Below are 11248 nucleotides of genomic sequence, written 5' to 3'. Positions count from 1 at the left end.
TTATACAAAAAGTTCAAATTAAATTAATAGTTGTTATACAATTTTAGGACTTAAACGATTTAATTTAAATTTTGGAAATAAACATTTTGGAATAACCTTATCTACTTTTAGGAACAACTGATTTCATTTTGATTATGCTTAAAACCAAACGATAAAATAATTCGTTTAGTTTTCAAAAGAAATGTAAATACGATTTTTAAAAAGAAGTAAAAACCCTCCCTGAACTTCCGTAAAGCTTTTAGCCTGAACAAAAAAAGGGGTAAATAACAATAAACATTTAATGCTGGCTTAGTTGAACCTAGAGAACAGTTCCAAGTTCTGGCAGTGAGCTAGTAAGCCAAGAGCAAATCCCATAGTGTCCTTTTCGCAGCCCGAGGCGTCGTAACCCCGGCGCTCAACATTGTATGCCGGCCGATAAGAATTTACCATTTAATTACCAAATGTAAAGTGCAGGCTAGAGCCCAGCATGGAGTTTTCTGCGAGTGTCAAATCCCAAAACAAACCCACGAGCAAATATGCCGCATGCTGATGCCGATGACGATGCCTCTGCTTCCGCCTCTGCCGCTCTGCCTCTGTTGCTGCCTCTGCTCGTAGTACCAGTGCACGTGGTGCCCAAAAAGCACACTGCACATATACATACAGTGCATACTACTGCACGCCCTATGCATCACTCACACCACCACAAGCGTAGCGACGTCGACTGCGACGGCGATAAGATAAAAAGCCACCGATGACATAGAGCACCCAGAGCGCCCAACCTCTGTCGACGTCGACAGCGACGCCGGCGCAGAAGGGTAGCGCATATAAAAGCCGCTGGCTCGATGGCAACGAGCATCACAAGACGGCCAACCGCGCTGCCGAGCAGACGAGTCCAGGTTCTAAAGTCCGAAAGAACAGTTAGCAGTTAGCAGTTTGAGAACGGAGCCAGAACCAACGGTAAAGTTACTCCTCGTGTCGCTGTCTGTCTGTGTGTGTGTTGGTTTGCCTGTGCGAGAGTGCAAGTGGAAGTGCACCTGTGTTTGTGTTAAGAGTTTCCGTTACAAGAATAATAATGCCGCAAAATTTTTCGAAAAAAAAGGAACACATTTCGAAAACCGGACAAAAGAACAAGCCAAAAGTAACGAGCACAAGTGGGTGGCTCAAAGAGCTGCTGGCTGAACAGGAACCAGAGCCCCAGTTTTTCTTGAGTGGGCAGATAGTTTGTGAAAGACTTTCTTCTTTCTTTCTTTTTTTTTTTTGGTAGGGGAGAGATTCGGTAGAAAGAGGGGGACGGGGGAACTGTGCGAAAGCGAAACAGAAACAGCCTCTCGACAATTTAACAACTGCAAGAATATTCTTCTTACTTCCCGCACCTTGGGCGGCCATAATGAATTCATTGAAAGCCTGGCCAAAGTTTTCTGGCCAAGCCAAGGAGAAGCAACGAGAGCTCCAAGGATCCTCGTCCTGTCAGTTCGCTAGCTCTTCCTCTTGCTTGGCCAGGCATGCGTCGGTGGCCTTAGGCCGCGCATTGTCTCGGCTCCTTCGTTTGCTCCACCTCTGCGGCTGCAAATTAAATGTAAATTAATGCAAATTACACGAAATTACTGCCAGTCGGACAATGCAACAAAAGGCAACGTGGGCAGCAGATAGTGGACAACGGACAGTGGACAGTGGACAGCGGACGGCGGACAATTCCCGGAGCGCCCATGGGCTGCATCAGCAGATAAAGAGCAAACGAGGTGGCCACTTGCGTTGTCTATTATTTTAAATTGGCTGCGCAAATTTACGGCCGCGCAAAAGTAATTAGCGAGCGCTGGAAACTGTGCCACTCGAATGGCGATTGAAGACGGGTCATCGGGGGATTTTCGATTTGGCCTTAGCTGCTCGGATCAGCAGCAATCCAAGCTGCCAGCGGCATTCGATATATATATATATATATATCTCGTATTTCCCCTGCCCAATTTGCATGCTGATGCAATCGAAATAACAATCATTTGTCCGCACAAATCGACTGGCAAAATCGATCAATCCCATGTGTCGTTGTGTAGCATACTTTTTAGCACTGCTTCACCAACTGTCAACTATCCCCGAAAGCCATGAATTGTCCCGCATTTTATTCTCTAATAATTTATGAGTATTTCCCCTGCCACACCTCCCCATTCTTCTCCAGTGCCTCCTGCCACCTGCTCTTGCCCTTGCCCCGCTGGGGATTTTGCATAATAAACACATGACAGGCCAAACAAAAAAGCATCCAGTTTATGCAAATCAAATTGTGTTGATAAACTGCCAGCAGGGCGTTCTCTAATTTGATTGCCCAATAAATTGCCGAACGAAATCTGCTCGTTCCACTAAAAATGCAATTAAAACATTGATGTCTTCATATTGAAATTTATAACTTCGCTGATGACTATTTATGGCCGGAAAAGGCAGTATAAAAACGCGGAATTTCCGTCATATTTTCTTTATTAGAAACGCATTGCGTTGCGGAGCCAAAAATGAAACAGAAACTCAAACAGAACCCAATTAACGAGCCTTCGGCGGTGTTGGTTAATGTGGCTGCCTCGTGCCACAAAAGCCGACGCAGTTTGCGGCTGGCAGCGCGTGGCTTTTATGCATTGGCGCATGAGTATTGGTAATTAATGGGCGGACGGGGCGACATCGGCATCGACAACAGCAGCGGCAGCGGCAGCGGCATCGGCATCGGCGTAAATGTCCCCGCCACAATGACAAACAAACTGCGGCGGCACACGGCGTATGCGTAATGTGCTTGCCACGCCGAACGAAACGGTAAACGGAGAAACAAATGGCATCGATGAATTCAATTTGCTCGAATATTCAATTATTAATTCCGAGGATAAATACTCGGCACATCAGGCTATTAAACGGCTTTAAACTTCCAGGGCCATTTCCAATTGCCAGCCGTAAGTGGCAGCGAAATGGGATTCCGGTGCACTGGCTTATATTTCATCTGTCAGCAGATTCGTACCCAGGATATTATTTCAATGATAAAAACCAATCATAAAAATATGGTCCCCTTTTCAAAAAGAGTTAAAAGAAGCTGATCTTTTATTAAGAATTAAAAATATAAATCAATTTCAAGCTTTTTTCTTATAACCCACAAATCTAAAATAAAAATGAAGAACTATTTTTATTATTATTGAGCCACAACTTCAAAGAAATAATTCCTTCTTTAGCTTTAAAAAAATGTGCAGTTAAGAAACTTTTATGTTCAACTCGGTCTTAAAGCTTATAAAATTTTACAAATGAATTCGGTACTAAGTTGTTCCTGTATGAAAACCTTATGTTTCCGTGCCCCTGGCTACGTGCTTGTAATTCGGGTTCTTCTGCAAAGGAACTCACGCAATTGCAATCGCAATTGGAAATAAAATAAAAAGAGCGGCAAATTGAATTTCACACTTTTTGTGTACTTTTGCCAGTTGAGATGTGGATTATTTTTTCACACACTTTTTTCATTTCAATTCATGTACGCCCCCTCCGAATTCTGCTGATGTTAATTGACGCGCACGTGGAAAATTAATGAACTGTGACAGTCCGATTTATTCGCATATGTGTGTGCATTAAACGCTAAATGAAGTTGACATCGGCTGCCACATTGTTTGCGACCATCGCAAAATCCCAATTATTAATATATTAATTAAACAAGCCATTTTACCTATCAAAATAATTGTCAAAATTAATTTTTATGGCAGTGGAATGTGTAAATTTAATTAACTTTACCATCGTGGTTTTAAACCGAGTTGGATTTTGTTGAGATTAATGGTTCTGGCGGAAAATGTGAAGGTAGCTATTTAGCTGTTGAAAAAACTTTTACAAAATAATTCCGGATGTGTTTAATAATATAACCTTTGCCATTTTTAATTGCCGTAGTTTGTAGATACTATGGCATTATGATAATCATATTCCACCATTTTATATTGAACAGCTTATTTATTTTAACCCATTTTGTTAATCGAGGCCATTATGCACTCACCTCCACTTTATATTCGCGGAGGCGGTAAAACAATATTGATAATGTCCCTTAACTTCAAGTGGAATTACAATTTTTGCGCCACCCTTTTTCGTGTTTCAGGCAGCCTTGACTGCGAACAAAAACCAACCTTTCCGCCGTAATAATATAACAATATTAGCTTTAGTAAGAGCAAAATTTACCTGCACTTGACCGAAAACCTCTCGCCGTTTTGGATCGGAGCGCCTTATTTCAATTTGCCGCTCAGCAGATATTCAATTGGCAACTCGGAGATATTCCATTTAATTTCATTTCCGAGGCAAACTGCATTTTTTGCCAGAAGGAAGCGCTTCGCTTTTAGCCATCAGCCATCAGACGTTGGCCGGCGGGGCTTTCTTGGCCAACGGTATCCTCGTTGCCGTTGTCATGTTCATTGCATTCCACTTTCCACTTGACATCCTCGCTGCAATTTCCCTCTGTTGTGGAATTATGCTTTTGCTACCTTAGCCGCTTCGAGCCAAGCTCAACAAACGGTTTTTTTCCCCGAAGGGGGAGGGGCATGGGTAGTGGCCGTCCCCCAGAGTAAACTAAGCCAAATATTTGCTCTGTTTATGCGAAAGCCGTTCCGAGACTAAAGAAATGAATGGAATTCCAATTACACGGTGAAGTGGGTCATGAATTTGGGGTTTGATTTTGAAAATCGTAAGTTTCGTTTTGATTTAGTGAATCCTTAATTTTCTTTCGAAAAACAGGCCTTTGTTTAATATCTTATTTCCCAAAAAGCTGCACTTATGAACTTAACGATTTAGCGAGAGGCAATTCGTATTTGTATTTCCTTATGAAGATGTTACCTTATGTTACCTTAAATTTATAGGCTTGTAAAAAATAATAATTTTCAACCTTTAAAAACTTTATTTTTCCAGTTCAAGGGGACTGTATTTTTTAAACCATCTATTATTTCTTGATAAATTTAAATAACATGGTTACCTGCCGAGAAATAACGACAGCAGTGCAGTTAATGCTCATTTTAATGTACACTCTCAATAGAAATTATGTGAAACAACTGCTCCCCTTTTTTTATTTTTCTGCAGGAATAAGCGAAAATAATAAATCATTGCCTACTTAAGCACAGCTTTAAAATGCGATTACGAGTGACTTGAGCTTCATGGGCCGAGCAGCCATAAACTTGGCAAATATGACGCTCTCGTTCGGAGGCAGTTAATGCAAACACGAGGTTTTCAGGCTTTCAGGCTTCAGGTTTTAGCTTTCAGGCTGGCAATGGCCTGGTCGGGTCTTTTGATGTTTCCAGGAGCTGTTTAGTGCGTCTGCTGCCAAGATACATTCCACAATGCGAGCATGCGAGTACGGGTATATAGTTCTGTCTAATTTAGCACATGGCCCTGCAGCCTGCAGTTTGCAGCTGGCTTCTGATTGAAGGTTAAATGAGCCGTGAGCCCCGCAAACACACAACACTAGATCTTTTTGGGGGGCGGGCGAGGGGCGTGGCAGGGCCAAGACTGAGGCAAAGCCATTGCCTGAATTTGTGTCGCTTTTAGCCCGACAGTTGCCCCCCCCCCCCCCCATTTCCCCCCTTTCTTTTTCCTTCTTTCTCTTTCCCCCAGAATGCATTTGCATTGCGCGCAGCTCGTTCACTCTTTTCGCATCCTTAGACAGTCCTGCTTTATTTCCTTTGCCAGAATTAGCTGGCATAAACTAAGCCAGTCAACTAGAGCAAACCCAATCCGTTTTTCCTGCTACTTGCTACTTCCACTGCTGCTGCCGGTTCTTTTCTATTCTTTCGGTTTTGGTTTCGGTTTTGGCCCTCTTCGTTGGATGTTGTTTTTACGAGGCAACCTCCTCCTAATTGAGAGAAAACTTTAAACTTAATCGCAGTCCACTTTTCGGAATACCCTTCAAATTTTCCATTCCATTCACGCAGCCGTTGTAATTGTGTTTTTCGTTGTCATTGCAGTTCCCCATTTCCGCCAGCAACTGTGGAGAGCCAATAAAAGCGCAATAAAGAAAACAGCCAGCGGCGTAGAAACCAAGCGAAAAGAAATAAAACAAACACAATAATGTCGATCTCCGATTTCCGCAAAAAGAAGCTGCTCTTCCTGTTCAATGTGTTCTTCGGTGAGTATTTATCGGAATGATGAATGGCCTGGCGAAAGCGGAGTTGTTAAAAGAAAGCCGCACGAACTGTCTGTCCATTTTAGTGGAAGAGTTATTGCCTCATCTGGGACTCGTTGCTAGAAAACTTTGATTAGATTGCACTCCGAGTGCCTGGAAGTTCTTTAATAGGATTAAAACACACAACGCTGCCGATTGAGATACGGAGTCCCTCGCTTCACATAGTTGAATCGTAGAGCGAATGACAGATATTAGCATGCAGTTTCGCTCTCGGCTTAATCTTCTCCATTCGAGATGTGCAGACATTGCGTATACGTAATGCGGTGCTCCAACATCGCGTATACGTAAGTGCACAAAATCCACTTAAATACGTCGAGTGAATTCCGTTCCATGTTTAATGCACACAAGTGTTTGCTCGTCAGCGAAGACAAACAAAACTTGCCAATTTAAAATTTAATGGAACGCAATGCAAATGCCGAAAGGGAGCAACTTTTCGAGTAGCGAACGCTCTGTGTGCACAAGGTTAAGTGCTTTTCAATTATGACTAATTCACCGGTGCGGCTGGCTCATCCCTGTCACATGCTAACTTGGCTCACTGCCCGCCTTTCGACGGCAGCTGGCCGTTCCATAACAAAAGAGCAGCGCTCCAAAAGCAAAAAAAAAAGGTAATAAAACGCAAGCGCCAAACACTTGACACTGGCACTGAAGTGGCCGTTTGCACACCGTTGCAAATGATAATGGAGCGCCCGCATGGCCAAAAGCCAAATGCAGGGGCTGTCCCACAAAAGGCACTCGAAGAAATGTCAACCCCAAACTCCACTTGAGTTCTTTTTAGGGTTTCTTTTACTGAAACTCTTGGAGGGTTTATGAACTAGGGAGTAGTTTTCTAAGTGCGGAACCATTCTGCACAAGTTAAAAATGTGAAAAAATAGCAAAACGCTCAAGCATTGCTTATTAAAACACCTACCTTAAATAAGTAAAAAATAATGAAATTATTTTACTGAAACTCATGGAGAGTAAAATAATGAATAACAACATTTATTGACTTTTCTTTTGGTAAACTGTAATATTTTTCTTCCATATTTTTCTATATCAAATTTTAATTAATTTGAAGTCTGAACTTTTATTTAACAAAGTTGATAGCTAGGAAATTGTATTTTATACATTTTATTTTATTCTGATCTGAAGAACCAAATCAATATAGGCAATTTAATATTGTTATATTTTCAAGAACCATAGTTTGTTATATTCAAAAGATTTCCAAAAACTTTCTACAGGTTCATAGAATTTGAATAGTTTAGCAATGAATTTAGTTACTTTCTGGATGAATTATTCTCCAAGTGTCGAAGGGATTTTCAAGTGTTGATGGGTGACAGTTGGGCCGTGCAATTCCGCTGATGTTTGCACCACCGCCGACCGGAATCGTGTCGCAGCCTGCCGAAAAATCCGTACATTGTTCATTGCTCTATTCGCTGTTCTTTTTTTTTCGTTTTTGTTTTTATCTTTTTGGCTGCTTTCCGTCTCGATGTTTGGGTTGTGGCCCCAACCGACCGACTGCAACCGACAATGCAAACATTGCGAGACAACAACATGCAATTCACGCCGACTGCCCCCGAAAATAACAACCATGCCGCATAATGCGTGCCGCAACAGATGTGAACCAAAGCGGCGAAATCGACGTTAAGGACTTCGAGCTGGCCATCGAGGTAAGTGGAGCGGAAATCCAGCTGGCAAAAAATCAAAAGCAAGCTCAAATTTGAATATATACTTTTTTTGCGAGGAGTGCATGCAAGAAGTGCTGCCAACTGCCAACTGGCAAGTAAATCAACAACAAGAGCACTGCAAATGTTTTTCAGTCTATTGTTTTTTGGGGCGATTTGCATGCAGTTTTTATTTAGGGAGCAACTGATAACTCAATTTGCTTGTGCCGTGCTGACTGTTATTGTTTTCTGCCAATTGCAGCGCGTCTGCCAACTGCGCGGCTGGCAGAAGGACACGCCGAAGAACAAGGAGACGTACGACCTGATGATGGAAATCTGGACTGGCCTGCGCTCGAAGGCCGACAAGGACAACGACGGACAGGTGAGCGAGCTCCACTTTGCCACTTTGCGACGCCACGCCAGCCATGCCACGCCGAGTTGCAAAGCCAACTACTGACTACCGACTACATGTCGAGTGATTCGGGTTTTTGTGCGGCTCCATTGTCAGTGCCAAAAGTGCTGAAATCCATGGACTGCACTCGATGCCATTGTGGCAGCAGCTGACAAGTGTGCAGGACACCCCGGACACACACCTACACACATATACAGACAGGCAGGAAGGCAGGCAGGGAAGGTCCTTCGGTGGCACAGACAAACGCAAAAAACGGAAGAGAAATTTCGTTCATAAATTTCCCTTTTTATTGGTGCGGAATGCCGAGAGAGGGCTAAACAAATTCCCTGCCAGCGGGCGGAAATTGAATTGTGAATTATTCGAGCAGTGCAGCCAGTGAATTCCGGCCGGGGACTTCTGCCACCAAACTTTCTTCTTCTCATTACAAAGACCAACTTTTCTCCCTGACTGCAGATCTGCAGGTTTGCACTACCGCCCCCCCTTCCGTTTTTGCCACATCGCTGGCAGTGCAGCAAATTAAATTATAATCCCAACCCCGGCACATAGTTCAATATCAACAAAACGGCGGCCAAAACCCGCAACAATGCGATACAAAGCGAACAGAAATTGAAATGTCAGACCGACAAAACCTCGGCTTAATTCTATTGGCGCATTCCAAGGGTTACGGGCTTACGGATTACGGCTTTACTGGTTTACGGGTTACGGGTTACGGGTTCTGGGGTACTTTGTGCGCAACTAAACTTCGGTCGTACCTCCGAAGCCACAAAGCCACAAAAGTTCTGGCCAACGGCCAAGGAACTTGATGGAGTTTGCTGCCAAAATATGCCAAATCGCCGCCATTGTTGTTCCGCCTTTTGTGGCATTTGCTGCTCGAGATTTATTGTTCGACTCGGAGTCGGAGTCGAAGCACGTGCCATGACACGGTTTCAAATTGGCCGGAAGAAAATACGACTGCAGTTCGTTAGACTACGCATTTCTTAGTTTTTTTGGGCAGCGGCACAGGGTCAAGGATCTGGGGCAAGTCAATTCAGTCTGCGGCCATAAACATAAAAATATGCAGTCGGTTCGAATTGCTGTTTAGAGCTATCTGCCTGCGGCGGGGTGAACTGCCAATTGGCAGTACAAGTGGGTCCTGACCAGACACACATCCTACACACACACACACACTTATTTATGACCGTATTAAAACATGCCAAAACCTAACGGCTGGCCACAATTAATGGGTGGGGGTGCTGGCCGGTACTTGGCTGGGCCAACTTGGTCAAGGCGATGTTGCGGTAATTGCCCTGTTCGGTTTAGGCGGCCAGAAAATGTTAATATCGCATCGCTGGCTGGCATAAATTACACGCCCCCCAAAAAAAAACAAACAGCCATCAGGGGGGCGGATTTTATGGGGATTCTCCGCCGGAGGCGCTATCTAATGTCTAATGGTGCTTTCAGCACGGGGCGGCGGAGGATGCATAAATCTGGGCTAATCCTTGTCCCAATCTCGTCGCTCAATACCTTTATGGCTCTTGCAGGTCAGCGTGGACGAGTGGTGCAACATGTGGGACGCGTACGCGAAGGATCCCAGCAGCGTGATGGACTGGCAGAACGCCTACATGAACTTCATGTTCGATTTGGAGGACGCCTCCCATGACGGCGGCATCGACGTGGCCGAGTTCACGCTGGTCTGCTCCAGCTACGGTTTGGAGAAGACAGAGTGCGAGGAGGCGTTCGGCAAGATGGCCCAGGGACAGAGCGAGGTCACCCGGGAGCAGTTCGCCGCCTTGTGGAAGGAGTACTTCGCCGCCGAGGATGTGAACGCGCCGGGCAACTTCATCTTCGGCAAGACCAGCTTCTAAAATCCAGCCATGAGCTCCGAACACTGGCCATACTGAATGCAAATGCAAATGCAATTGCAAATGCAACAAGTGAAATTATTATTAAAAAACTACTATACTGAATATATATTATCGATGCGGAAGGGGAGGAGGGATCGCGATCCTCCCGATTTTGATGCTCCGTCGTTGTTAGTTGAGTGTTGTTTTCTCTCCAAGAATCTCAAGTTTTGCCCAATTCAATGTTCTAATTTAGTAGCGTAATCTGTCTGTAACCTATTTATACTTTATATACCAAGGCTTCGAGTTACTTGCCGGAGTGCTGGAGTATCTCTACACATACATACATACTCTATATATGCATGCATATATGCAAAAGTGTACCTTTACGAACTACGACTATATCGAGAAATGATATCAATTACGAGGCCGGATCCCCACAGATCCGTATCACTGTGGTGCGTAAATTAAATCAATTAAACTGTCAAATTGTTATGTGTGTGTAGTCGTCGTTTATCGTCTCGCAACTATGGCGTATAAATTTAAATGTAAATGTAAAGTGTTCCAGAAATTACAATAATAAAATCAAAGTATCTACACGAATCTCGTCCTTCACTTGTTGCTGGCTTCTCTGGCTTCGAATTGCACTGGCTTTAATGGGTTTGGTGAGTGTAGGTGTGGTGCAGGCGAAAACAGCAGACAAGTGCGATATAATCGTAATCAATGTGTGCCCGGCAATTTATGAAAATTAAGGATAAAGTTCCTCTGGCCGGTTAGAGTCTAGAAAGCTCTGCAGCGCTTAGAACCTTTTAATTTATGCCCCCGCATGAAGGCAGCACTCAATTAGAGCAAGCCCTAATAATGTTGTCTAATGGAAATGCAGAAAAAATATTACAAAATGTTTGAGCTCATTTCTTCAACATTTTAAATGAAAAGGTGGGTATATGTTAGTGAGCTGTAAATGAAGCCAACCCATAGTTTATGGGCGAAATTAAAATAGATCATATGACCGAAAAAATTTAAAGGTTTCTTTTTTCAAGTACAAACGTACTAGTTAAGTCCCAATGCTTTGGTGTAGATTAAGAACTACAGGATTTCACCGAGCGCCATTAATTTTATTATTAATATTTATATTAATAAAACCTTATAAAAATATTAATAACCATAATATAAAAAACCCAAAAACCCTGGGAGAATAGTCATGGCAAAAAACCCCAAATGTATGTAGTTTTGTTACGTT

At 43.4% G+C, this 11248-nt stretch overlaps 1 protein-coding gene across 1 annotated transcript; it reads left to right on the top strand.

The window, feature by feature from the left end:
• Positions 1–842: 842 nt before the first annotated feature.
• On the top strand, positions 843–10611 carry LOC108087047 (calexcitin-2). Its single transcript, XM_017184225.1, has 5 exons — positions 843–936; positions 5919–6079; positions 7730–7782; positions 8039–8158; positions 9709–10611. The coding sequence occupies exons 2-5, from the start codon at positions 6022–6024 to the stop codon at positions 10030–10032; spliced, it is 555 nt and encodes a 184-aa protein (XP_017039714.1). The 5' UTR covers positions 843–936; positions 5919–6021; the 3' UTR covers positions 10033–10611.
• Positions 10612–11248: the final 637 nt, after the last annotated feature.

Source organism: Drosophila ficusphila, unplaced genomic scaffold (genome assembly GCF_018152265.1).
Source record: "Drosophila ficusphila isolate 14025-0441.05 unplaced genomic scaffold, ASM1815226v1 contig_791, whole genome shotgun sequence".
In the NCBI taxonomy this organism is placed as follows: domain Eukaryota; kingdom Metazoa; phylum Arthropoda; class Insecta; order Diptera; family Drosophilidae; genus Drosophila; species Drosophila ficusphila.
This window is presented reverse-complemented; position numbering and strand designations above follow the sequence as displayed.